We start from the raw sequence: 24,309 nt of genomic DNA, 5'->3' as shown, positions 1-24,309 counted from the left end.
AGTTGTGGACCAAGATCTAAATGTTGTTGGAGCTTGCAGACAGGAGCCACACGACGCGCTTTTAGAATATGGAATTTCGGTCACGCACGTCACACAAGTTGCAGCCTGAGCCGAGAACTTATTTCTTTAAAGCTTTAAAGGCGGAACAATGGGATAATACAGGTCAACGAATGGATGGTAGCGATAATCATGTACAATATTAATGCAATGTCGGTTATCATACAAAACATAAAGGAAATCACTGAGCCGTTGAGTGGTGTGCCAGCACGCCTGCTTCCTCCAGCATTTGTTTTATATGCGGAGTATCAGGCTTCAACTCGCCATTTAGAGGCGCTGCATATCTGCGCATATTTCGATTATAAGTGACAAGCCAAAAAAGTCCTTCACCCTGTCAGTCACAAGACGCAAGTCAGCAGGGCAGTCTGACAATTGTATCAAAATATTCACCTTCATCGTCCGGCCAACCTTGGGCTGGCCGACAATTTTCCCTTGATACCACTCATAACCTGTGGAATGGATCCACACACAGTCGCCATGCTGATAGCCACGTCAATAAAAGAACAAAGGAAACGAGTTAGAAATACAACGCTACCTGAAATCTATAAGGCCACGGATCATCGAAATCGTCCGGTTGACATTCTTGAAATTTTATATCACCGTATACAGGGCCATCGTCCCACTCCTCGAGATTCACATAGCGTAGTGGATTTGGCTTTCGGTCGGTCCCCATGATACTGCGAGGATCTTTCTTGGGATCGTGTAGATATTTGAGGTAAATCAAGGAAATCAGAGGAGAACTGTCAAGTTATCGAGAATTTCGAGTGCAGGTGAAGTCAAGTTATTTCTCCAAAACAAATTCAGACTCTTCAGTTGTTTATATACCCAGCTAGTGTGGGCCGTGTGGCGAAAGACAATGACTTCCCATTGCCATGCCAGAGAAACGGTCCACTATTGCTTTCAACTTTGACAGAATACAATGAAGTTAATGATCACAGCTTTGATGTCACGGCTCACAATTGTTCTAGGACAACCGTCCACTGCGAAGGACCTGCAGTTGGCTAACTTGAAGGGCTTCTCCATTGGTCACGATAGCAACTATTGTACTCCTCGATGACTACCTAAGAGAAGTCCAGAGTCAGATATATTGTATGCTTACCTAGGCCTGTTGAACGTTGAACGTTGATGTAGTAAAAGCAGGGCCGCCCACTCGGGAGGTCCGACCCGATGGCAGCACAGCCACTGTTGTCTTCCTTTTGCTGTGGTCTGTCCAGTTCACACTTATAGAACCTACCACCCACTGTCATGTGCAAAAGGCCAATGAGATCGTTAAATTATTTGCATCTTACAACGATAAGGTACAGGCGAGTGTTAAGACATCCACATTACGACAAAGTCCTGCGACTGGAAAAGGGAAAACTGATCAACAGAAAAACCTGAGCTTCAGGAGGGAAAATCGATATCAATGAAGTGCGGCGTGATTGCGAGATTGAAAAAAATCATATAGAAGGCTGAAGGCCCGAGGAGGGTACCAAGCGAAGGGTGGAAGACTCATGGTGCACTAGTCCGACTGTTTGGGCAAACCATGGGGTGTCTGGCGTCACTGGCCCCTCCGAGTCGTTTGTTGTGGCGGAGAATGTGTCTGTAGCTGCAGAGGGTGGCAGGGGCTCCATGCCAAGCGTCCAGGTTGGTCCATAGATCCCACGCATCACTACCATCGCGTTACGGGCCCTACTTGTGTCCATTGACGTGGATGTGTGCTGCTCTCGCTTAGATAGAGACTTCCTAGATATTTTGCGACGTATAACTGGTACCAGCTTTTGACATGCGCGGACAGCGGATCGATAAACTGATTTCGAGCGAGACGGAAAGGGTTCCATAGGGCTGAAGCCGATGCCGTAGCCGATCTGTTTGACGCCAAGGGGAAGTTCCTTGAGTAACGGATCAAGGTGGGGAGACCTAAGTGTAGGGGTGCTTGCGGGACGCATCCTCTTGCGGAGCTTATTTCGGACATGTAATTTCGTGGAAGGAACAGTGCTTGCGATAGATATTGCAGAAAGGGCGCGATCTTGAAAGGTTACCGACCGACTTTTGCGAAGCGTGCCAAAAATCTCTCGGGGCTCCTCACGACTGTCTGTGCTTGAGTTAGAGTAGTGAGAGGAAACGGAGTGGATCTCTAAATCAAGAGCATCCCACAACGATAATGGACCTGCTGGAGTGCGTCCTAGGTCCATGTCTAAAGAGGTTTGCCTAAAACGTCGTACACAATCTTGCGTGTTGGACTCCACTCGGCCTACGTCCAGGGATCCCTCTTCATCAGAAGCTTCAGGTACAATTTCTAAGCGAGTACTTTGTGAAGAGATGCGTCTTTGAGTCTGGAGAATAGCATCTTGATGCGTTTGTAGAGATCCAGATTTAGGTTTTACTATTCGTTGTGGCATGGAGGTAAATGAATCCATGAGTTTCTCTTCGGCCAACACCAGAGGTTCGTCTTCTGTATGCGCTTCATTTGCTTCTGAAACAGTCACTTCTTCAGAGTGTCGTATATTGATGTCAGGATCCTCATCATCGTACCCGAGGGGTGCTGCAGTGAATGTCAATTTAGCAGGCAGGAACTCTGCAAATTGGTATTCAAACCCTTGTTGACCCTGTTGGTCACGTTCTTCCAATTCCTACGTCAAGTTTCAACAATTTGGTAACGTCCAGAGTTGTCAAACTCACACAGTGCAGAAATATGTATGCGCCCTAATCTGTTTGATGTCCAAGCGAAGAGCTGCGTTGCGCTCCAAGCACTAGTCCCGATCACGCGTATCAGAAGGCTTCTCGGCGTCAAGAGATTCCGAGACTTACTCTGACCAGAAGATCGTGTGCTGTCCACGATACTGATCTTGCCCGGGGAACCATCAGCGAGCAGTGAAGGACCTTGGTTTGCAAAATGGCAGCGTTGTCGTTGTCGTTTTCAGCAACATATGGGTGCTAAAACGCATCAATAGATGGAGAAATCGATGCAGTAAACTCACAGATCCGAAAAGCATCATGTACATCAGCACGCCAAAACTCCAACAGTCGACGCTAAAGTCGTGTGCCCACCCTAGGATGAGTTCAGGAGCGCAATACAGACCAGTATCAGGCAATGAGAAAGAGGCTGCTGAATCAGGTCTGCATGCTTGACCAAATCCCGTGATGACGACATGTCCCGACACGTCAAACATGATATTACACGGTGCCAGGTCACGGTGGATTATGCCAGCAGTGTGAAGCGTGGCGAGAGCTTCTACCTAGTACAGCTAAGTATATTTCACTGCGTCGTTGGTTTAACTTACTATTTCGCAAGCTATTTGCAGGGCATGGTTTTCACTAAGGCTCGTGTCGCGATCGAGCAAATCCTGAAGACTGCCAGTAGGATAAAACTCCTGGTTCAAAGTGTTGGCATCTGGAGTGAAAGAGCTAAGGTAAAGCATACCGCGATAGAATGAATTTCAAGGTCATCCTCATAGATCCAGATGAACGGCGAGAGAAAGGAAGACCGCAGGTCGCGAATTTCCTGGCAAATTTCCACTTGAAATTGGATGTGATCATGAGGACTTTGGATTCGAAGGCGCTCCTTGTTCGAAATTCGTATAGCATAGAGTTTGAAGTCGTCGCATTTTCGACATAAATGCGTCGACGAAATGGAATCCTTGAAAAGTGTGTATAGTAGTCGGAACTGTGTGGTTTTGTTTGAGTGTAGGTTGGTGTCAATATTCACAAAACCCACATCACCGGCCTTCACGCCTTGCCTGGAGGAATGTATGGGTCTCGGTTTCGGCGAAATGACCATCACTTCCTACGAGGATCATGAGTACCTCCGACGGTCATCGACACAAGGAGAAACACTGCACCTCAATTTCTCCATCCCTGAAACGGGGAGCGAGATCCGCAATATTCTTAATCTAGAGTTCAGGCGTTAGAGCAATTCCAGTGCCCAAAGGTGATGCGATTAACCTCGACGTCATAACTCAGGTCCGCGACCATGTCTGCTTTCCTCTGAGTTTCTGGAGGGTCCGGAAACAACAAGGATGTCGCAATATCGTCGTCGAGAAGACCAGTGAATGACTCCTACATCAAAAGGTAGTTAGCGTGCAATTCAAACTTGCGGAAACTATCGTTGTAGTACTGAAAAAGGTGAGAGGTCGAAAGATTCGACAGCGAGCCTCGGGGCCAGCTGAGAGTGCTGGGAGATTATGGACTTTGTTATACTGCGAACGGGAGAAGAAATTGGAACTGGTTGTGTTTCGGTAGCGGGCATGGTGATGTGCAAGTTCCAATGAACTGAAGTGCAAATGCGTTAAGTGTGTGAATTGTTTCAAAGGAATGCAAACAATTCGAAAATTTGGCTTCTCATGAATGCATGGGGCAGGACGCAGGCCTCGAGCTATAGCTAGCTAGCCTTCCGTACGTAGGTAGACCTATAATAGAAGGAAGATACGTAGTCGTTCCTTTTTGAATATGGACGGCGATATGGGGTTATGGTACAGACAAGATTTGACTGCCTTTTTTAGTTTATGTGGTTGGCACGGGCCTGATGTTAGTCCTTCAAGCCCCCTTCATCATTGTGATAGCAAAATTTCACGATTTACTTATCCATCGTATATATACGATCAGGGACAAATAAGCTAGCCAGCGGGGGAGCACAGCGAAACGATATCAGGTCGCCGAGAAATTTTCCAAGAAAACATGAAATACTGGACAGTGTTCTTGATACATTTTATTAAGTTCCTGCTTAAAAATTGGGTATCTCGTACGAAAGTTCCTTTGGATGTTTCATTCTGTTAAATTGGGGTATAAGCTGGTGGAGGTTCATCATTTGCAACCCCCGTCTTCGCTGTCAACGGATGCATCTCCATATTCTCTGGACGTGATGGACGCCCGACGGATGTGGCCTGTGAAGGGGGGTATGCTGCTGGAGTGACACTGATGGATGGTGTTCGGACAGCAGATGGATCAGCGGAGACTCGTGAATGTGTCGAAGGGGAAGAATGAGAGGTGGGAACATTGGGGGGTAGTTGAAACGAACCGCCTGGTAGGCGGGTAGAATCTGGCGAAGAGGGTGGTGAAACGTGTGGGCTCTGGTTTGGATATGAGTGGTGAGTTGGAGAAGGTATGGTCGGTGGTCGCGTGCGTGGAGAGTGTGTCATGGGAGATGAATGTGATGGTTGAGGAAACGAGGGTGCTGGAGTCATTCCTTGTCGGTTCAACGAATTCATCTGACTGGGGACAGGTCTTGATGACTGTAGGCCAAGAGGGCCTTGTGCTTGAGTGGGGTATGGATGGAAAACATTTGATTGTGTGTTGTAATAGCTGTTACTGGGTGCTCCATACACAACGGTCGTCGTTCCTCCAGGGATGTAGGCAGCACTTTGACGGAGTCTTCGGCGGCGACGGATTCTGCTGATAGTGCCGACAACTATCATGAGAGCAACTGCTGCAGTTTGAGCCAATGCTGGCAACTACTTTGACAAATCAAACCTACTTGCGCCAATAATAACGCCAACGATACTCGGCGTGGAGAAGGTTGGAGTGCAGTAAGTCGAATCCTCCCTAAATGTTATCTGAGACAAGAAATAAGCAGATTCTTGGTAGAGGAACTCACGAGTACGTGCAAGATGCATAGACTTGAGAAACACAGAGCTCAAGAATGACCAATAATGTCACGACATTTACGAGACTAGCTTCGTGAAGTCGAACTTGAGGCATTTCTATTCAGTAAAGTGAGATCGCTGTGTAGGTAGGAGTTGGGCTTCAAAAATGACTCTGTCGGTCAAGGAATAATAAGAATTGGTATGGTGGAACCTGAGCCTCGTGGAGGCGAGAAAGATAAAAGTGTAAGAAGAGAAGATAGGTACTCAAGTTGGTCAATGATATCTTAAGTGCAACTCAATATACATGGATGCTGTACGCGAGGCACGAATGTACTCGTGACCTATGTGCCTGGCAGCTGTACAGTAGAGCGGTACGCGGCGAATGCCAGTGCATGCGAACAACCGTGGGGCAGACAACAGTTGTTATTTGAGGAATTCGAACGGCAATAGCACTTGTCGGATCTTCCAACCGAAACTTCAAGCGTGCCATTCGATAACTTTAAAAGCAGTCGTCTTGAGGCTTGAGCTTGAGCGCTGTGCTGAGTGCTCGGCCATGAAAGCACCAGCTGAGCAACTGACTAATGGATATAGTACACAAGTAACTAGCTAGCTTTGAGCTAGCTGCTCGTTGGAACTTGAACGTGAGGCAAGCGCCTACTATAGTGCATAGTTATGCTATTGTACTAGTGCTAATTAGTAGTGTGATCTGCACTTCACTTCAACCTTGCACACCCTCTCTTTCGAACAGGCCAATTTAATGACAGAATCAACTAGCGCACCCCCACAATTGATATCGCAGAACACAAGCTATATCGTTAACAAGAACGGTGCAGATCGTGCGTTCTACATGTCCGCCAATAACTTATAACCACTGAGGTGAATAATGGGTTCCAGAACTTGTCAACATACTTCAACGTCGCCCGGACGGACAGGTCTATGTCCACTATGATGGGTTTGACAAACGCCTAGACGAATGGATTCCAGGGGCTATCCTCAAACCTGCCAACGAATTCGCGCGCAAAAGGAAGAGGGATACCCCTTCACCTACACCCCCAGAGCCAGAAACGCAGCCCGATCCCCTCATGACTGAGGAAGAGTTTGACATCAAACACCACAAGCAGATCACTGCGCAAAGAAATTTCGACAAGGTCAATTTTGGGCAGTGGCGGATCAAGACCTGGTACGTAGCGCGTATCATAATAATCTTCCCCTCACTCACATCATGTCATAGGTATTTCTCGCCTTATCCACTCACAGACTCGGAGCTTGAGGATAGCACTGGACTACCTGGAGGCTCAGCCTCGACGTCCAAGATTCCTGGTGTCAACAGAGCGACCGTTCGATCACATGGGCGTACCTCTGACCTCTTGGCCGGTGGGCTTACTCGCTCACACCTCTCTGGTGAAAAGAGTATATTATGGGTCTGCGATCGCTGTTTCAAGTACATGGCCGAGGGTGCAGCATGGGAGATGCATATAGTAAGCCCATATCTTTTCGAGTGTACAATTGGCTTACACCTATAACTCGCTCAAGAAACAATGCGACAGGAGACATCCACCAGGACGGAAGGTTTACCAGCGAGGTGCGCACATAATTTGGGAGGTTGACGGCGCAAAGGATAAGGTCCCCACATCTCGCTGCCCTCATTCGAATGCTTATGATGACCTCCAGCTCTATTGTCAAAACCTCTCGCTCTTTGGAAAATTGTTCATCGACGTTAAGACTTTGTTCTTTGATTGCGACAACTGTGCGTTTATGCCAGGCACGATGGCATTAACTCACACTCGCATCAGTCTTGTTCTATATTCTTACAGACGCGGATTCACAACGAGATCATGTTCTCGGATTCTTTTCAAAGGTATTTTGTATGCCATACTTAGCGTTCCGAATGCTTATTCTGCGTGCAGGAGAAAATATCATATGATGACTACAATCTTGCGTGCATCATTGTTCTCCCCCCATATCAGCGTAAGGGCTATGGAATGCTCATGATTGAATTCAGTACGTGCGAGCAAGCTTCATATAACTGTCAATATGTGTGCGACTGACACCATGCAGGCTACGAAGTATCCCGCCGCGCTGGTAAAATCGGCACACCCGAACGACCCCTTTCAGACCTGGGCTTAAGAAGCTACCTCACATACTGGGTGGCTACGCTTATTCGCTTCTTCAGGTTAGCTGTCAGCTCTTCGCGCTTGTACTGCCTTCATCATTTTTGTGCAGACGGCTTCTGTCAGTTCTCCCACCAGATCGGCCCACGGTTACGTCTTCAGGGCGACTACCTGACCTTACTGGTGTACTGCCTCCGCCCTCTGAGGACGCTAATTCGCGAAAAAAACGGGCGAAAGGATGGGATGGGGAAACACCTGATTCAAATTCCACATTTACATCACCAAACGGGCTGGATGGTAAGTGTGTATACATGTGATTTTGTTCAGCACTCAGCGTCTCCGTATGCGAATCTAGACACCATTGCAGCAATGCGGACCGTGCTGACAACTACCAATCCTGATGGCAGCGCGACTTCGCACGTCGTTGTGCGGTCCACCCTTGCAGAGATCGCGTCAGCTACGAATCTACGCATCGAGGATGCTGCGTTTGCGTTGAATGAGTGTGGGCTTTTGGGGAGCACATTGGAAGGTGTGGTGGGTATTACAAGGGAGATGGTAGAGGCCGTGGCCAAAGAGAGGAATGTAAAAAGGATGTGTTTGGATCCTGCTCATGTCATGTTGACTTGATCAATTCTGTCCACAATGATCTCGGGCTTGTTACAGTTGCTGCCCGTATGTGCGCTCAGACATTTCATTTACAGCGCCAACTTCTTATCAATCCGGTACAACATCTAACCTCAGGGAACATTGCACGTATTCATCATGTTTACGATGGAGAAAATGAGGTAAAAAATAGAATGCATGATGAAGTATGTGAGCGATCGTAGAGGCATGTGAACATAGCATAAGCGCTACAGGGTGTAGGACCAAGCAGGTCGGAATGAAACCGTGAATATTCATGAACCATTTTACTCCAGAACAGCTGCATCGTGCTCCACCGCAAGAATTGCTTGCCGCTTCTCTGCCAGCCTTTTGGCACGACGGTCGCGAGTGGCCTAAAAAGGTCAGCGCCATATACATTATTAAGGACTTGAAAACCAACCTTGTTCTTGCCACGGCGAGCCTCCATTTGGTCGGTGAGGATCTTGGTACGGTTCTTCTCAGCCTTAGCTTTGTGAATGTACTCCATGAGGACGCGCTTGTTCTTGAAGACGTTACCCTTCGATTTTTGGTACAAGGAGTGATATCTTATCATCCGCGTAAGAACACGAGATCAGCATGTGTAGGGAAAAACAGGCTCACAGGTGTTTGTCGATCTTGCCTGCTTCTCTGTATTTCCTCAACAACCGTCTCAAAACCCGCTGTCTCCGCATCCACTGCACCTTGGTGGGGAGACGAGCCTCAGCGGTACCCTTCCTCTTACCCGGACCAGTGTGACGACCCTTGCGCTTAGCAGCAAGAAGGTCGCGGGTGCGGGCACGGGAGTGGATAACGGTGGGCTTTACAATGACCCGACCATCTTTGATGAGTTTCTTTACGTGCGAGCGGGAGTTGGCATTCCCGATCTCAGCTTGCTCAGCGGGGTCGAGCCAGATTTTGCGCTTGCCAACACCGGCGACGGCAGCGGCGAGTCGCTTTTGAGAACGAAGGTTGACCATAGCGGCGTCTGAGTACAAAGAGTTATGAATTTAGGCAGAACTTGGACAGGCAGCGTTTCTCACCTTGATCTTGAGGATTGTCGATGAGGACAGCTGCAACTTCAGATTCACGAGCTTAGCCGCGATGTTACGTAAGGAAGCCACTGAACCTTATTAGGTTTAACTATACAGATCCACCGGATGCTTCCGGGGCCCTTGCTTACCATTTGACCACAAGGGTTATTTTAACATAAAACCTTGATAGCGAGAGCAGCCGCCCATTCAGTTGATTGATACACACTTTGAGTGACAAGTCGATGACGACTATGGTATGATGAATGAGTTTCATGTTGTTCCAAGGAAGCGGAAGCCAGTATGGAAAGCTTGTCAACGTAAAAAAAGTCAGCTTGACATTCATTCTCATGCATTCCACGAACCTGGCATAGGTGTTATTGCTATTCGCCAATGTATATTTGGTCTGCACGGGTTCCGCCAAATATGTTATTTTAGATTGATTCTTGGTAATGGTTTTCTCGTGTCTCTCAGATCTGGGGCCTCCGAGTCTCCGACTGTCGTCGAATTTGGATTGATCTGGTATTTCGATCATGATTTTGCATTATGCACATAATCTACTCTGCGAGAAACGACAGCGCTGCAGCTACGGGAACGATTGTAAGTAAATATTCTGATCCAAGTCTGTCTAAGGAAAAGGTACTCGGGGCTGACGATCCCGAGCTCCGATAAGAAGCTGATCAGATCATGTCACTGTCTTCTGACAGTGTTGGAGCCCGGAGAGTGTAAGTATTTATGTGGGTGTAAATATAGGATATGATTTGTCTTGGAGTAGATATACTTATCGTGCGCAACGTTGAAACGTTAAACCGGACACATAACCTACGCCGTGAGTCTGTGTGGTTTCCGTATGTGCATCAAACGTTGATGCTGTGTGTTTAGTGTCTATTTGGACTCCTCAGTAGAGACAAGATACCCTGGTGCTTACTCAGCCGTGCCGCGGAACTGTCAGCCTTCAAAAGTCTTTCAAGAGTCAAGACGTTCTCTTTGATTCTAACGTTAACGGGCCATCATCCATTTCCGTCACATTCTGATTTTCGCCTTTCTAATCTCTCTTGTCGTTGTTCTCAGTATTGACGGAACTATAACTTGGTTTGATCTTTGGCAGATACAGGTCCTAGTCCAGGGCTTAACAAAGGCGTTTACGGGCGGGTTTAATCGCCATTTCTCGCCTTGCCGCATAGCCTAGCAGGTCACCGTCACCCGGCTGGGTTCTTCCCATTCGTCCCACGGCAGCATATTGATCATCATCAAACTTCTTTCAACTGTTTCAAGTCAGCATGCTGTCTCTGTAGGGCACGACCTTACCACGCCTTCTCATCCCCTTCATCTGCGATTGGTCTTATACGAATACTACTCGGTATTAGGTCAGCAACGGAGACTAGCCTCTGGTAACCCCACGTTTATTTCGCCATTTAAACCGCACTGTCCTCTTTCACATCAATGCTGGTTCTTGACTCAGCAGACGCCGCCCAGAGCGAGGGTGAAGGCCCTGACGGCTCAGACAAGCCCCCACTTGATGGCAGCACTCTCCACACTTACCCCCATCCTAGCACTTTTGTCAACGGTACCACGTTCCACTCGATTTCACGCATGCAACCGCCCAAGGTGGTCAAGGGTGTCATCGGCGGAACACCGCGCTCCGCAACGCCCTCTGTAATGGATTCACCCTCACCATCGGAGAGCGAGAGCTGGAGCGCTCCTTCAACCCGTCCCCCGAGCCAGGCCGCAAGCCGGGCTCCTAGTTTGTCTGGTGGTGTGTCGGGCAATAAACTAGCCGTGCCACATACACCAAAGACTCCTCAGAAGGGCAAATCTCAGCAATCAGAGAAACCGCCCTCGACGCCTACTAGCCGGTCGAGGGCACCATCAAATGCTCATTCAGACAGTGGGCAGAAATTCACTCTCAAGGATCTCATCACTGCTTCCGCACCGAAACTCTCACGCAAGTCTTCCGCCCGTTCAACTAGTAGCAAGAAGTCAGATTCTGACGTGGATCGAAAATCGGTTGGTGGTGAGAGCGCAGCCAGTCTGACGCAGAAGTACGGTGTTTGCCAAAAGGTTGCTATTGGCAAGGGGGCCACTTCCGTCGTTCGCCTAGCCCATAAATGGGATAGAAGTGAAGAGAAGCTGTATGCTGTCAAGGTAAGCAGACGCGCCGATTACTAGTCCCGTCTTTGCCCATCGCAGCCTTTTTCTCGTATTTATCACCTCTTTGGTATTCAGGAGTTCCGGAAAAGACGAAAGAATGAATCAGAAAAGGAGTACGTCAAGAAACTCACTGCAGAGTTTTGTATTTCCTCCACGCTGCACCATGTCAACATCGTTGAGACAGTGGATCTCGTTCAGGACGAGAACCAACATTGGTGTGAGGTTATGGAATTTTGCCCTGGCGGGGATCTCTACGCTGCGATCAAGAAGGGTGGTATGTCACCCAGTGAAGTCGAGTGCTGCTTCAAGCAGATGCTTTTGGGCGTCTCATATCTCCACAGTCAAGGCGTCGCTCATCGCGATATTAAACCAGAGAATCTCTTTTTCGATACTAAGGGGCATCTGAAGGTGAGCGAACAGGCATTATATGTCCTTGTCTTCTCACGCGTTCATAGATCGGCGACTATGGTGCATCGACTGTGTACCGCCTGCCATGGGAAGCGACAATTCACATGTCGACGGGGCTTTGCGGTAGTGAACCGTACATTGCCCCAGAGCAATTTTTAGGCAAACGTAAGCCACATACACCCCTCCCCTATCCGGTTGCCTGACTACGTAGGCAATGATTTCTCTTCTTCGACTTAAATAGCATACGACGCCCGTTTAGTTGACATATGGGCGTGCGGTATCGTGTATTACTGCCTGCACTTCCAGGAGATGCCCTGGCGTGCTGCTCAAATGTCGGACACGCTGTATGCGGCGTATGTTGCAGCCTGTGCAACTCAGCACAAGGACAAGGACAAGGACAAAGACAAAGACAAGGATGTTATTTTCCCACCGACTGTCAACAATCTGAGCCCACGGGCGTGCCGCAGTTTAATCCGGAGGATGCTTGAACCTGACCCAAAACTGCGTTCTCCGATCGAGGACGTCGTGGCGCATTCATGGGTGCAGGGTATAGAAGTCTGTCATGCTGTAGCAAAACCCACGCACGTACATGTGCATGCGATGCAGCAAGCGCATGCGCAGATCATGTCATGAGGCGCGTTCTTGCGGAATGCCGCGTGTGCCAACATGTATGTTGTAACCTAATATGAGCCCTCTTGGAACACAGCGCTGCCTGTATTCTTGAAGCATAATACACAGAGAACAGTACGCCTCCTGTCGTAGTTTCCAATTCTCGTTTTCCCACTGTTACATTTGTCACCGACTACGCACCTGCCTACCATAGCTTCTTGTAGTACTTACTTGGCCTCGGAATTGATGTCTTTATGCCACCCAAGTACTATTGTCGCAAGGGCTCCTTTGTAGTAGTATGGAATATGTCATGGAACAGTACGGTATCGTGGTATGCATTAATGAGATAGGGTGAGAACGAGAAATTATGCCCCGTCGTTTCCTGGAAACCAAGGTCAGTAAAGGACTAAGTTGCATCTAATTCATCAACATACCGCTCTCCTTCGTCCAATCATCATGTCGCTTGATGTCCACCTCGGTGACCGTTGGTCGCACGTTGTCTAAGCTCTTAATGAAGTCTGCTAGTCTCAGCGGTGGTTCTACAAGCTCGTCGGAGTCAATGTCCGACCAAGTCATTTCAGCGGCGTCTGAATCGCCCGGTGAGCATGGTGTCCATTTAGCCTTTCCTGACGATGAAGGTGGTGCAGGCTTGAAGTGTGTCGCCGATATGACTTTGCGAACTGGTTGCATAAGAGCATCGCGGACTACGATGGATATATCCGAGCCAGAATACCTAGGTAGTAGTTGGGTGCGTTACTTCACTTGGATGCGGTGAAAAGACCGTACCCTTCTGTTCGGTCGGCCAGAAGACGATAGTCCTTTGTCTCTAGCTCGCATGGAGTACTACCAACGTGAATTTCGAACATTCTTTTCCGCGCGTCTGGGCCAGGAAGTGGGATATATATTCGTTTCTCGAAACGACGTTTGATTGCAGGATCAAGTTGCCAAGGGATGTTGGTTGCCCCGAGAACGAGAACGCCAGTGTCATCATGGCCGACACCATTCATTTGCACCAAGAACTCAGTCTTGATCCGCCGGGAGCCTTCAGACTCAGATTCATTTCGTGTTCCAGCTAGAGAGTCGACTTCGTCGATAAAAATAATTGCAGGTTTTTGTTCGCGAGCCATTTCAAACAAATTCTTTACCAGCCTAGGGGGGAGTCATGAGGCGAGCTTGCAGTAGCGTAGAGTTAAGCACAAACCGTTCTGAATCACCCTGCCATTTGCTGACCAGGTCACTTGAGCTGACGCTGAAGAAAGTGCTTTTGGCTTCCGTAGCAACGGCTTTCGCAAGGTATGACTTGCCCGTTCCCGGCGGGCCGTAAAGTAAGATACCTCGCCACGGTGTCCGTTTTCCAGTGAAGAGATGGGGAAACTTGATGGGAAGAATGACAGCTTCTTTGAGGGATGCCTTTGCTCCTTCCAGACCAGCAACATCATCCCACTTCACATTCGGTTTCTCTGCTAGAATGGCGTTTGAAAGACCTGCGCGTAGCTTCTTGAGCTCAGGGTCTTTGTCGTCATCGGGATTGTCAACGGACCCCTTTCCACCAGTACCGTTAGCAGAACTATCGACGCTGACGGCCTTGCGTGACTTCTTCTCATCTCTCTGTAAATGTTTCTTCAAGGTCTCTGCTCGCGCAAGATATTCCTCAATTTTCGCCCTGACGAGTAGCTTGGCTTTCTCATTCTTCTCGTCTACCTTGGCGACTATATTGAGTACAGATTGCAGATTTTGAGGAAGTAGACATACACTTCTGAGCCAGCATGAAGTAGTCGAGCGCATTCATGTACTGCTTGTACGCTTCAAGATAGTTCTGCTTTTCATCATCCTCGATAGCACCTTTGACAAGCTCTATGGCTTTCTTCAGATCTGTTAGACATCCACACATCCAAAAGGTCTCGAATGATACTCACATCTAGATTGTTTTGCGATGACATGAAGTGATGAACTGACTGAAAGGCAACCTTTGCCGCAGTGCCATTAATGGATGACATAAGCGATTTGAGATGCTCTCAAAGGCGCCAGACCCCAGTAATCGATCGATGTTGGAACATGGCCACTGGCAGCACACCGGAATGGACTCATGCGTTACCAACATCACTATTCGACGGATTACTATCCAAACTCGCTATTGTGCTTGAGCTCACCCAGAAGGCAGATGGGACAGCAACTCCTGTAGCCAAACAAGCACTGCTACAAGCGGTATGTTCTTTCCTACGGCAAGATGATCGACCATTTTAATCAGCTGAAAGACGAACGATTTCAAATATACACTTGCTCAGGCAAAAGATTATGCAAGCACATTAGCGGGAGGTGACCTCTTGGTTGAGGAACAGGACAGTGTAGTGGCAATGCTCGAGATACTGAAACAGCACAAGCAGTGAGCTCTAAAGAATTCCGTCTTGACTCTTGACTGCCGAGAGCTGATTCACAGTCAGGCAGCAATTATTACAGTTCGCATTGGAGGTTGGGTCTTTGTCCACCATAGCAATCCCCAATGTCAGTTCAAAGATGGAGATCGATTCTACTGCTTCCACTCCATTTGCTTCTGGTGGTCAATTCTGAAATTACTAATTACTAGCTATGGTTCAACTTATTTGGCCTAGTTGAATTAATTCGGCGACGCCCTCGAATCCTTTGTGACTCAGCCTCAGCGGCTTACTACACACAAGGCCCCACTACTAATGCTATAAGTAGCTGGCAACTGACGAGTCTCGATTCTCCGTCGTCGCTCACTTGCCCTCGCAACCGTCTGCTCGCCACCTGTGACTCCCACCGTGTAGTGATGTGCACGGCCCGGCCCGGCTCAAAAGCCGGGGCCACGGCTCGGCTTGATGGGGCTCAGGCTCACTGAGATCGCAGGCCGGGCCTTCCTTGACGGCTCAGGCTAGGCTCGGCTCGGCCTAGGCTTAGGCCGCGGCTTGCTATGCGAAAAAATTGTGTGATATCATTAAGGCTGTCGAAAATGCGCGGGCATCAACATACATGACCTTAATCACCTTCCCCTCGCATAAACGAGCACAAATGCCAATGAACATGGACGAATGGAGACAGGAGCAGGCATAGATGTTTAGATATAGACATAATTTAATAAATGCAAAAGATCGATCACTAACGTACCCAGTGCGCAAGATGCCAGGTGCAGACTAGTGCTGCCGAAGTCCGGTTCGGTCCAGTTCTTGGGGGTGTTTTGTCGAACCCAGAACTGAACCTTCGGTCCAGTTCAGGGCAGGAGGCGAACCCTGGACCAGACCATTCATAAGGTCCAGTTCAGGTTCAGAACCGGTTCGAACCATCAAATTTCTCATTTTAATTAGCATAAAATACAAAAAAAATTATACGCTATGCCATGCTCATTTTCAGAGCTCAAATGCCTCGAACATCTTCAGCAGCAAGCAATTGTAGTGCTGAACAACAAAATTAAGACCAGGAGGTGGGAATGAATCTGTCGGCAAGGTGTAAGCTGTCAAGGTGATGTAAGAAGCTTGAATAACGAAATGACACACTCTCTGAGAGCGGGAGGTGGGAGACGTTAGTACGAAAAGACATCCCAATGCAGGTGACGTGTTGGAACAGGCGCTGACAGTTTGAGCGACCGAGGACGAGGTGAAATCTGGAGAGGAAACAATTGGACGGATGCGAGATAGACATTGTTGCTTGGAGTGAAAAAAGGGAAATACTGATCGCCCGAACCAGGTGGAATCCGCTGATACAGATGAAGGAATTGCATCATATGAGGGAGGTGAGTTGGATCTGGAGACGGGCTTGCTACCTTTCCGTATCGAAAAAATAAAATAATTTGAGCAAGACCCGGAACGCAAATATCACTGACTTTGCTCACCTGTTGATAGTATGTTTTGATGGTGGAGGATGGCGGTAGGTATAAAATACATCTGACACACGGCGAAGCCGTATGTTCAACAATAGGTGGTGGAGCATGAAGCGCATGAACAGTCCGGAGTGGCATTGATGTGGGTTGAGACTGAAAAATGCGTGTAAGTCAAATGGTTGGTTACAGCAGTTGATACATACATTCTCAGGGAGATCCATATGTGAACACCCTTGAATCGTGGACTGCACTAAGGGAGAGCTGGTGGAAGGTAGAGGTAGTGTAGCAGGAAACTGCAAGGGGAAAAGTTGAGTTAACTGCTAGAACATACATCCAAAGGGTCACGAGCCGATCATTCCGAACAGGAGGAACTGCACTCCAGAAAGAATAAGGAAGGAACGGGCGGATGTAGCGAAAGATAGTGGGCTTCCCTGTAGATAGTCTTAGCGGGCGGGGAAGGGGTGTGAAAGGTGACGTGGCTATGTTTCGACGCGCGGTGTTGCATTGCACTGTAACAATTGATGCAGTGGTATAAATGACTAGAAGAAAGGTTTTAAGGGACCACGTACATTGAGTAGACCAGCAAGGCGTGGATTGTGAGGGGCAACAGTCTGCAAGATAATGTTAGCGCGTGAACAATAGATCTAAGCGGGTGAATGAATACATTGGTCTGTGTTTCTTGTGGAGGCCAAACAGTAGCAAGAATGTCGGGTGGAATGAATTGATGATTAACTGAGTCAATTTCCTGTCGCAAAGTGGTTGCTGCAATCTCGGATATGACAGGTAGGACCATTATTCGTTTTTGAGCGCAGGCAATTGTTGACGTGGCAGGACGACAAAAAATGAGTTCGAAGAGGTTCGGACGCGTTCGAACCGGTTCTGGGTAACCCCGAACCCCGAACCTGTCTGGAGGTTCGGTCCAGGGGCCATGCCGGACCTGTGACCGGACCTTGAGTCCGGTTCGGAAAAGTTCGGGTTCGAACCGAGGTTCAGAACTGGACTGCGGCAGCACTAGTGCAGACAAGGGCACACAAACAAACATGCAGAGACGTGGGCCAGTGGCGAGGTCGATGGGAATGAGGTTTGGGGGAGATGGTGGGGTGGTACATCAAAATGGTTTTGGGAATCGACGGCTGACTACTGGTGGTGTTTGATGAATGTCTTCGAGTCGTTGCGCAGGAGGCTGCACATCAAAACGGTCTCGGGAATCGACAATGACCACTGGCAGTGTTATGAACTACAATTGAGAGATTACTGTCGAGATACGCACCTAGGTTCGACCCTATTTGGGTGTGACCAAATGAACATTAGGTTCGAAGGTTCGCAGGGGGTGTGTGACGTGTGACACACTGCGCTTAGGTTCGTGGTGAAACATTGGGTAGACATATTTCCTTGCATAAGTTGTGTATTTGTCTCTAATTTTACTTCCGAGGCTGAGGGGGGTCATGGCAAGTGCAGACATTTTGTGAACACTCACTGGCAGTACAAAGATTTTTGGATGCACTGGGTGTTTTTTTTTGTGTTTTTACCACTTGTCACAATTTAGGTTCGACGGCCTCAAAATTGGTGTGACTGTCACACAAAATAGGTTCGATTCGCCAGGCATGTGACGGTGTGACGAACCTAGGTGCGTATCTCGACAGTAGTGTGACCCTTGTATGCGGTGAGGACATCCTGGCCGAGGGAGAGCAGGTATGCAGGAGGTGCGACAGCACAAGGTGAGGTGGTAATAATGCATTAATATTGTAATTACAAGATACAAGTTGTGCATTAATCATTGTAATTGCTAATTAATTAAAATTTTAATCTTAGTTAGAGCGGTTAGAGCGGTTAGAGGGTTAGATGTTAGATGTTAGTTTTTAGAGGGTTAGAGGGTTAATGGCTAGTGGTTAGTGGTTAGTGGTTAGTGGTTAGTGGTTAGAGGGTTAGTAGTCAGTGGTTAGTGGTTAGTGGTTCAGTTAGTTAGGATTAGCTAGGATTATATTCTGCCTTGGAGGTTTAGTTATTATTAGATATTATGTAAGTGATTGGTGCACTGATAGTTACAATGTTTAATGCACTACATTAGTCTTGTAACTACAATGATTTAATGCACTAATATGACATGATGGCCTGGCGACAGCCAACATAGTCTTGGTTCCCGACGCTGAGAACACGTGTAGGCGTTCCATGGTGTTCGTTGCGCGTGACGGCAGGAAGGGAAGGAGCAGGGCGCTGCGACACAATCGTTATTTCGGTCGAAGCTCCATTAAGTGTTGTGCTCAATGTTGTAGGTGAAACCAGGCGTGCTGAGACACCTGTCAATGTCTTTGGTGCGGCAGAGTGAACAGCTACGTCAAAGTGGCCTGAAGAGATGGATTTGAGAGAAACTCGGGTGGGCTCTGCGGATACAACATAGGGCTGGATGGAAATGGTACGCTCATAAACGTCTCCGCCAAAGCGCCTTGAAGTCAGCGTTGGCCACGGCGTCGCAAGGCTTGTAGACTGAATCAGATACTCTTGTAGTGCAACAAACAATGCTGCTTGTGCCATTAACTCAGCTGAGGGACTTTCGACAGCTGGGAAAAGGTCTTCGTAGTGTTCACGGTGTTCCCAAGCGTATCCGCAAATACCTGCACTTCAACATGTCTGGGACGTTCGATGTACTTCTCTACAAGCACATCTGCATGCAGCATCACCAAAGCTTTTCAAGGATTCGCGCTGTGTGCTAGCGAGAGCATACACAGGGAAGGCAGTACATGGACTGCAGGAGCTGAGACTGGTGGCCGCGAGAGACCACACCCACGCTGGAAGATAGGTGCTCTAGTGGGAGCGCGAGATCCCCCTCGTGTTGATGTTCCACGTGCACGCTGAGCCAACATAGACCAGTTGATGGCTTGGTTGCGCTGGTGTTGCTGTATCTCACCCGTCTAGTCAAACTTTGTCAATTCAAGGGCAAAATGCAGTGATAGTCATTCCTTGTCGGAACTGTGACGATTCTGATGATTATGTAAGCAACGGAGGTGAAAATTTATTCAGTACCGGTATGCCAACACAAAAGGGAAGTACACAAATACTCAACTATGATCTGATACACCCATTGAAAGCCGTGGCTCGAGGGCCCGGCTCAGGCTTACAGATACCTTGAGCCGGGCCTTGAGCCCTTATGGGCCGTCCTCAAGGCTCGGCTTGGCTCGGCCTAAATGGGCTCGGCTTGGCTCGGCCCACGGCCTGAAGCCGGGCTTTGCACATCACTAGACAGAGTAGCTATAGTTCCTGTACCCTAGAAGAGGGTACAGGTATGGGGTAAAATTTCTCCATGAGCACGATCATACCGGCCCGCACAAGAGCCAAGGTGGTCCGTTTCTCATCCTGATTCAGAAAATTTGTCAGCATTCATTGAACCTCCAGAATGTGTTATTTGACATGGTTGTTCTCCTGTCTTCTTCGTTGTAGTTCTCTTTCTCGCCTTCATTGTTATGGCTTCCGGTTCTGCCTCTGGCGTTAATCAAGCTGCATCTCTCCTTCCACATGTGTCATATGTGATTTCCGATCATGAGCTTCCAGATGACGGGACATCTGTTGTGTTGTCGTGTGTTTTGCACAGGTTCTTTGGGTTTTTCAAGGTCTCTCACGAGCGTTTGCCTATGTGTAATCAATATCCTGCCGGTGTATTGTTGCCTGTGGTGGCACCGCACCTCAGGTTGATTGTGGATAATTTTCCGATGCTTAATCATAAGCAATACACTGAGATCGCGAGTGCACATTTCATTTATGTGTCTTAATCTGATCGAAAGGATCGTGTTCGTGATCTGCTTTGTGTACATGTATATCAAGCTAAACTATATGTATTTCTAACATGCATATGTTCAATATAAATAAATATTTCCATTGCAGTCCGACATTGTGAAAAGGAGGGCTTGAGTCAATCCCAGTAGAAAACAATTGAGATGGTGATGATAATGAGGTAGAGATTACCTTCTTTTTCACTCACCTCTCCGATGCGCTTGGGAGTTAGAGTCGTTAAACGACAGATGACACAACAAACAAAGGGTACAGGTATGCCCAGAGGGCCCTTGCGAGTCTATAGATAGAGTAATTAAGCATGGGATGTCGTTGTTACTGTTACTGATGTTTGGCTAAGTCCGCCCGCTACCCGAAGCTTTGTGCTTGCTGTCTCGCACAATGAGCTCGTATATCTCGCATCAAACTGCATGGATTGAGGGTGCGTTTTGATACATTAACTGCTACTGATGGTATGTACAACATCCTAACAAACATTGTATAAGAATACTCTACAAGTCCTCAATCTCTTCCTCGTCAGATGAGACAATGAACTCTACACTTTTGGGAACCTTATGATCCTGGTCAGAGTTCTTCTTGGCCTTCTTTGACGAACATTTGGTCTGCTTGTTTGTGTGACCCACGGTTGATGGAGCCTTGCATTTGCGAGAAGTGCCGGCATCTGAACACTTTTTGCATGGCTTCCTAATGATTTCCCCCGCTGAACGGTGCTCATTGAGGTTGGCGGTGTGGGTTTTAACTTCCGCAGGCGTCAGCGTGATCCAGTAGCATGTCCAGGCCTTTGAGGCATCACAAATCCTCCAGATCTCACCAACAGTCCCGATATTCGATGGGCTGATGAAGTTGATACCTGGGGGCCAACCTACAAGCTGAGCTGCATATGTTTCGATGATTGCCGTGTTGTAGTTGTTGTAATTCATTGCAATGTCTTTTTTCCCGGTCACAGCGACTGTCAAAGACATTAGATGGGTATCACACAACCAAGTTAATGAAGTGTCGTACCAAGTCCATGGACAATGAGTTTTCAGACCTGTTTGCGCACGGCCTCCAATGAGTTGTGCTCTATAAGATCTACGGCAGGTAATTTAATAGGAACAGTAAACATGCAAACAGATGAACACTTACTTTGATTTTGCGTGCAAGCCGATTGTTTGTACTGCCGGAGGAAGTCGGCCATTGGAAGGTCATATACATTTTCCCAGAAATCATCTGAATTATCTGTACCATGCATAGTACTCTGGATTGTGTCGTTGATGTGACTGCGAATAACGAATAGAGTGGCATAGGTGCCAGTGCGAATACGCAAGTTGTCGAGCTTTAATGCCATGGAAAAGGACCTGAGTGAAATACAAGTAATGTCAAACAGAGCGCACCTCTTTGACAATCTTTTCTGTTGTGAGCAGAACATCTCATGTGGCAGCCATATTGTTTCCTTGCACATGACTTACCTTTTGATCACGGTGCTCATGGAGAGCCACAATATAACCCGCCTTTTCGTTCTTGGTCAGATTGTTCATCTCCGGATCATTCATGATCATCTCGTGCAACTCGACGATCTTGTATCACAAGCCAACAGGTTGGTCTGGTTATGACAAATTTGAAGATCAATTTCCATTGGCCGAAGTAAACAGATTTGACTCACCGGAATTCATCTCTTTGGCCTTGGCATGAAGGAGAGCATTAGCTAATTGTGCCTTGCGTGAGCCATGATACTTTGTCTGACTACTGATCATGTCGTTAATATACTTTGATGTCACATTGTGAGCATGTGTGTTAAGACTGTGTCCAACGGGTCGGACTGGAGGGGCTTAGCTTCAGCTTGTGCGCTGCGCTCTTTACCCGAGTACGTGCCCCTAATTTACAGGGGGTTAGATATCGTCGGCCGAAGGGTATAGACAGGCCAGACGAGAGAGAGAGGGGTATGGACGGGCCGGACGAAAGAGGGAAGACTACCCGAGACTTCGTCCGGGTAGAAACTAACAAGGTATAGACTACCTGAAGGTAGAGGCAGAGGTATTTAGCCTTAGGGATATAATCCCGAGGCTCGGAGGATTGGACTAGGATAATAATCCTAAGAGCCGAGAGGACACGAGGATTGAACAGAGTCTAAGTTAATATTCGAACTGAGGAAATACTACGGGTTACAAAGGGTTTATATACTGTAGTGTATCCGACGGGTTTCTGGCCGAAGCGCAGTCTTTGGATCAGAGGGCTATGTAGAAAATGTACTAACGGATATGAACTGCTGCGGACGATCGAGAATGGAGCCGGAGATTAAATGAAACAGGGGGGACAAGTTAAATGAAAGGGAAATGAATAAACTAACAGACAGATCAGAATGAACCCGGATATTAACTGTCAGAAGGATCCAGGCGTATAGGGGCATCAAGAAGCATATACAAATGGGGACACGGGGAAATGAATTCTAGAACGGAACCGAGAGAACGGACGGACCGGACCAGACGAGAAGCTTCAGGTACGGAATATGACAATGTGCGAGTGACTGAATTCTTGTCTTCTCTTCATCCAGGTGCACAGTGACTGCATTATGTATGAGCTTCGTCAACTCGATCTTCTGGTCCCTCTTGATTTGCAAGAAACTTTCCGAGCTTCAGATATTTTAGGTGGCGGAGTCCTGCAGCGAATTGTTGAATGTGTTGGATTACGCGCTGCCCATGTGGATGTGTTCACATCTCGAAGCACTGACATTGAGTTTCTGGCAATAGGCGATGGTGTGCGAGAGGGAAGCATAAATTGACTTGCAGCAGGTGACAGAGTAGCAACACGATTGTGAGTTTGTGGTGAGACTGTGTCGTTGATGGCTCCTAGTTTATCACTTGTCAGTGGCATCATAAATAATGAAGGGTTCCCCCAGTCGATGTTGTGAAGGGTGGCTGAATATTCAACAACAGCGTTGCCATTGCTGGCCGTTGAGACATGGTCGTCGTAACATTGGAGCTTGATGCTATTTTGTAGAGTCGTTAGATGCGGAGAAGACCAGGAATCAATCACGTACCTTCATTTGTGTTGAATGGTCCCATATGAAGTTGAGGACCTCCGCTGCCAATGAGGTTTCCATTGATATTGAAGTCACATTCCAAGTGACTGTAGCTCATACTTGTCAGCGCAGGAAGGAGTTGACACAACTTGAAAAATGGTCCAGAGAAAAAATGGTGTCAAGGAACCTACAAATTAAAAATGGTTTTGAACAAACACATTGTTTTGTGATGCCAATGGAACCTTCTTTAAAAATCATCGGCATCAATGCTACATACCGTCATATCAAGTTGGAAAGACATTACAAGTAGTAAAAAATGAAGCCTCAGACCTCCAAGCAGTGCGTTGCCACAGAGCGCTGGTTTGCAAAGCCAGGGTGAGTTGAAGTTGAAGTCAGTCCATTGAGGCTCCTGCTTACCTGTCATTGCAGAGTTCGAGATGCACAAAACGCAAAAGTGCATGTACGAATGGCACAGTCAGTACACTTAATCTCTCGCTCTACTAGTGCTAGCATTCAAAATAATTTTCAGCAAATGGGAAGGGTGAGATTCTTTGTGCATACTTTCATATCATATTTCTCACAGACCATTTCAACAGAAGAAAAAAAATCAAGCCGAGACACCGCCCACACTCAGCTTTCGTTGTGTCACTCCTGAACTCAATGACTCTGTACTAACAATGGAGAACAACATTCCTTGCTCATGCGATGTTCAAACCCTGCAAACTATTGCCATGATAGTCAATGGTTGGCAAAAGGAGTGGAAATTCGACTCGGAAGCCACTTGGAACAAGGTGTACGGAGAAGCATTCACATTTGCGCAGAAAAGGGGGGAGCGAGTGACAACCGCTTTCCTTGATGACTGTGATGCTCATGTTAGGGAGGGGAGGGCAATACTAGACAGCATCAGAGAAGTTGTGCACATGAATTGTGCGTGTTGCGGGGAGTGTCTTAAGTATGATATCATTATATTGCATGATCTTCTCGTTCATGTCACCGCTGAAGTCAAATTCCTCGAAGTTAGTGTATATACCAGTAGTATACAATGAATCCTGTGACTGTATAGTATATTGAATCAATACTGAGACTTACTTAGCATCAAGAGCTTCAAACACAATTAAACAGGATCGTAGCGCCGCATACGCGCCAGTTC

At 47.6% G+C, this 24,309-nt stretch overlaps 12 protein-coding genes across 12 annotated transcripts; 4 read left to right on the top strand and 8 right to left on the bottom strand.

The window, feature by feature from the left end:
* Positions 1-109: 109 nt before the first annotated feature.
* Positions 110-1,209, bottom strand: DEU56DRAFT_799342 (uncharacterized protein). Its single transcript, XM_041353033.1, has 5 exons — positions 1,157-1,209; positions 1,015-1,106; positions 593-961; positions 448-537; positions 110-388 (listed from the first exon to the last, which is right to left on the bottom strand). The coding sequence occupies exons 3-5, from the start codon at positions 728-730 to the stop codon at positions 239-241; spliced, it is 378 nt and encodes a 125-aa protein (XP_041209195.1). The 5' UTR covers positions 731-961; positions 1,015-1,106; positions 1,157-1,209; the 3' UTR covers positions 110-238.
* A 1,505-nt stretch (positions 1,210-2,714) lies between these two features.
* DEU56DRAFT_871057 (kinase-like domain-containing protein) lies at positions 2,715-3,817 on the bottom strand (the record flags this gene model as incomplete). The annotated part of the gene is made up of 6 exons (XM_041355678.1): positions 2,715-2,789; positions 2,848-2,973; positions 3,018-3,275; positions 3,321-3,410; positions 3,461-3,703; positions 3,755-3,817. The coding sequence occupies 6 exons, from the start codon at positions 3,815-3,817 to the stop codon at positions 2,715-2,717; spliced, it is 855 nt and encodes a 284-aa protein (XP_041209194.1).
* An 834-nt stretch (positions 3,818-4,651) lies between these two features.
* Positions 4,652-6,214, bottom strand: DEU56DRAFT_799338 (uncharacterized protein). Its single transcript, XM_041353032.1, has 3 exons — positions 5,630-6,214; positions 5,510-5,577; positions 4,652-5,458 (listed from the first exon to the last, which is right to left on the bottom strand). The coding sequence occupies exons 1-3, from the start codon at positions 5,731-5,733 to the stop codon at positions 4,809-4,811; spliced, it is 822 nt and encodes a 273-aa protein (XP_041209193.1). The 5' UTR covers positions 5,734-6,214; the 3' UTR covers positions 4,652-4,808.
* DEU56DRAFT_980196 (acyl-CoA N-acyltransferase) lies at positions 6,215-8,421 on the top strand. The gene is made up of 9 exons (XM_041359773.1): positions 6,215-6,454; positions 6,513-6,798; positions 6,850-7,096; positions 7,152-7,365; positions 7,412-7,476; positions 7,526-7,619; positions 7,677-7,791; positions 7,842-8,026; positions 8,085-8,421. Exons 1-9 carry the CDS (start codon positions 6,376-6,378, stop codon positions 8,354-8,356), a joined length of 1,557 nt encoding a protein of 518 aa, XP_041209192.1. The 5' UTR covers positions 6,215-6,375; the 3' UTR covers positions 8,357-8,421.
* DEU56DRAFT_799334 (60S ribosomal protein L19) lies at positions 8,422-9,527 on the bottom strand. The gene is made up of 4 exons (XM_041353031.1): positions 9,391-9,527; positions 8,972-9,335; positions 8,772-8,916; positions 8,422-8,724 (listed from the first exon to the last, which is right to left on the bottom strand). Exons 2-4 carry the CDS (start codon positions 9,325-9,327, stop codon positions 8,638-8,640), a joined length of 588 nt encoding a protein of 195 aa, XP_041209191.1. The 5' UTR covers positions 9,328-9,335; positions 9,391-9,527; the 3' UTR covers positions 8,422-8,637.
* A 1,164-nt stretch (positions 9,528-10,691) lies between these two features.
* On the top strand, positions 10,692-12,684 carry DEU56DRAFT_299264 (Pkinase-domain-containing protein). Its single transcript, XM_041345542.1, has 4 exons — positions 10,692-11,523; positions 11,605-11,937; positions 11,985-12,102; positions 12,179-12,684. Exons 1-4 carry the CDS (start codon positions 10,822-10,824, stop codon positions 12,568-12,570), a joined length of 1,545 nt encoding a protein of 514 aa, XP_041209190.1. The 5' UTR covers positions 10,692-10,821; the 3' UTR covers positions 12,571-12,684.
* A 227-nt stretch (positions 12,685-12,911) lies between these two features.
* DEU56DRAFT_871053 (P-loop containing nucleoside triphosphate hydrolase protein) lies at positions 12,912-14,486 on the bottom strand (the record flags this gene model as incomplete). The annotated part of the gene is made up of 6 exons (XM_041355677.1): positions 12,912-12,928; positions 12,981-13,279; positions 13,333-13,695; positions 13,748-14,243; positions 14,299-14,410; positions 14,463-14,486. 6 exons carry the CDS (start codon positions 14,484-14,486, stop codon positions 12,912-12,914), a joined length of 1,311 nt encoding a protein of 436 aa, XP_041209189.1.
* A 115-nt stretch (positions 14,487-14,601) lies between these two features.
* DEU56DRAFT_735434 (uncharacterized protein) lies at positions 14,602-15,114 on the top strand (the record flags this gene model as incomplete). The annotated part of the gene is made up of 3 exons (XM_041348456.1): positions 14,602-14,751; positions 14,802-14,929; positions 14,988-15,114. The coding sequence occupies 3 exons, from the start codon at positions 14,602-14,604 to the stop codon at positions 15,112-15,114; spliced, it is 405 nt and encodes a 134-aa protein (XP_041209188.1).
* Positions 15,115-15,908: 794 nt separating this feature from the next.
* Positions 15,909-17,995, bottom strand: DEU56DRAFT_900989 (uncharacterized protein; the record flags this gene model as incomplete). The annotated part of the gene is made up of 9 exons (XM_041356533.1): positions 17,804-17,995; positions 17,649-17,660; positions 17,517-17,599; positions 17,043-17,378; positions 16,948-16,989; positions 16,582-16,671; positions 16,452-16,531; positions 16,056-16,162; positions 15,909-15,994 (listed from the first exon to the last, which is right to left on the bottom strand). The coding sequence occupies exons 1-9, from the start codon at positions 17,838-17,840 to the stop codon at positions 15,909-15,911; spliced, it is 873 nt and encodes a 290-aa protein (XP_041209187.1). The 5' UTR covers positions 17,841-17,995.
* A 477-nt stretch (positions 17,996-18,472) lies between these two features.
* DEU56DRAFT_942231 (uncharacterized protein) lies at positions 18,473-18,910 on the bottom strand (the record flags this gene model as incomplete). The annotated part of the gene is made up of 1 exon (XM_041358942.1): positions 18,473-18,910. One exon carries the CDS (start codon positions 18,908-18,910, stop codon positions 18,473-18,475), a length of 438 nt encoding a protein of 145 aa, XP_041209186.1.
* Positions 18,911-20,652: 1,742 nt separating this feature from the next.
* Positions 20,653-21,693, bottom strand: DEU56DRAFT_911912 (uncharacterized protein; the record flags this gene model as incomplete). Its single annotated transcript, XM_041357338.1, has 4 exons — positions 20,653-21,110; positions 21,287-21,476; positions 21,535-21,546; positions 21,610-21,693. The coding sequence occupies 4 exons, from the start codon at positions 21,691-21,693 to the stop codon at positions 20,653-20,655; spliced, it is 744 nt and encodes a 247-aa protein (XP_041209185.1).
* Positions 21,694-23,475: 1,782 nt separating this feature from the next.
* Positions 23,476-24,230, top strand: DEU56DRAFT_755427 (uncharacterized protein; the record flags this gene model as incomplete). The annotated part of the gene is made up of 5 exons (XM_041349908.1): positions 23,476-23,534; positions 23,589-23,633; positions 23,689-23,700; positions 23,743-24,086; positions 24,223-24,230. The coding sequence occupies 5 exons, from the start codon at positions 23,476-23,478 to the stop codon at positions 24,228-24,230; spliced, it is 468 nt and encodes a 155-aa protein (XP_041209184.1).
* Positions 24,231-24,309: the final 79 nt, after the last annotated feature.

The sequence above is a fragment of the Suillus clintonianus genome, assembly GCF_016758775.1.
Source record: "Suillus clintonianus strain FC179 chromosome Unknown DEU56scaffold_29, whole genome shotgun sequence".
Classification (NCBI taxonomy): Eukaryota; Fungi; Basidiomycota; class Agaricomycetes; order Boletales; family Suillaceae; genus Suillus; species Suillus clintonianus.
Note: the sequence above shows the minus strand (reverse complement) of the source record. Positions and strands in the feature narration are given on the sequence as shown.

What these genes read in the sequence shown, in the direction of transcription:
- DEU56DRAFT_799342 (XM_041353033.1), bottom strand. Translation starts at nt 730, where the DNA reads ATGGGGACCGACCGAAAGCCAAATCCACTACGCTATGTGAATCTCGAG. An exon ending in CGTGGCCTTATAGATTTCAG is followed by an intron (nt 538 to 592) that starts GTAGCGTTGTAT and finishes CGTGGCTATCAG; the next exon opens with CATGGCGACTGTGTGTGGAT. An exon ending in AGGTTGGCCGGACGATGAAG is followed by an intron (nt 389 to 447) that starts GTGAATATTTTG and finishes TGTGACTGACAG; the next exon opens with GGTGAAGGACTTTTTTGGCT.
- DEU56DRAFT_299264 (XM_041345542.1), top strand. Translation starts at nt 10,822, where the DNA reads ATGCTGGTTCTTGACTCAGCAGACGCCGCCCAGAGCGAGGGTGAAGGC. An exon ending in AGAAGCTGTATGCTGTCAAG is followed by an intron (nt 11,524 to 11,604) that starts GTAAGCAGACGC and finishes TTTGGTATTCAG; the next exon opens with GAGTTCCGGAAAAGACGAAA. An exon ending in ATACTAAGGGGCATCTGAAG is followed by an intron (nt 11,938 to 11,984) that starts GTGAGCGAACAG and finishes ACGCGTTCATAG; the next exon opens with ATCGGCGACTATGGTGCATC.
- DEU56DRAFT_980196 (XM_041359773.1), top strand. Translation starts at nt 6,376, where the DNA reads ATGACAGAATCAACTAGCGCACCCCCACAATTGATATCGCAGAACACA. An exon ending in TAACAAGAACGGTGCAGATC is followed by an intron (nt 6,455 to 6,512) that starts GTGCGTTCTACA and finishes AATGGGTTCCAG; the next exon opens with AACTTGTCAACATACTTCAA. An exon ending in CAGCATGGGAGATGCATATA is followed by an intron (nt 7,097 to 7,151) that starts GTAAGCCCATAT and finishes AACTCGCTCAAG; the next exon opens with AAACAATGCGACAGGAGACA.
- DEU56DRAFT_799338 (XM_041353032.1), bottom strand. Translation starts at nt 5,733, where the DNA reads ATGCCTCAAGTTCGACTTCACGAAGCTAGTCTCGTAAATGTCGTGACA. An exon ending in TATGCATCTTGCACGTACTC is followed by an intron (nt 5,578 to 5,629) that starts GTGAGTTCCTCT and finishes GATAACATTTAG; the next exon opens with GGAGGATTCGACTTACTGCA. An exon ending in TGGCGTTATTATTGGCGCAA is followed by an intron (nt 5,459 to 5,509) that starts GTAGGTTTGATT and finishes AAACTGCAGCAG; the next exon opens with TTGCTCTCATGATAGTTGTC.
- DEU56DRAFT_799334 (XM_041353031.1), bottom strand. Translation starts at nt 9,327, where the DNA reads ATGGTCAACCTTCGTTCTCAAAAGCGACTCGCCGCTGCCGTCGCCGGT. An exon ending in GGCAAGATCGACAAACACCT is followed by an intron (nt 8,917 to 8,971) that starts GTGAGCCTGTTT and finishes GCGGATGATAAG; the next exon opens with ATATCACTCCTTGTACCAAA. An exon ending in CTCGCCGTGGCAAGAACAAG is followed by an intron (nt 8,725 to 8,771) that starts GTTGGTTTTCAA and finishes TGACCTTTTTAG; the next exon opens with GCCACTCGCGACCGTCGTGC.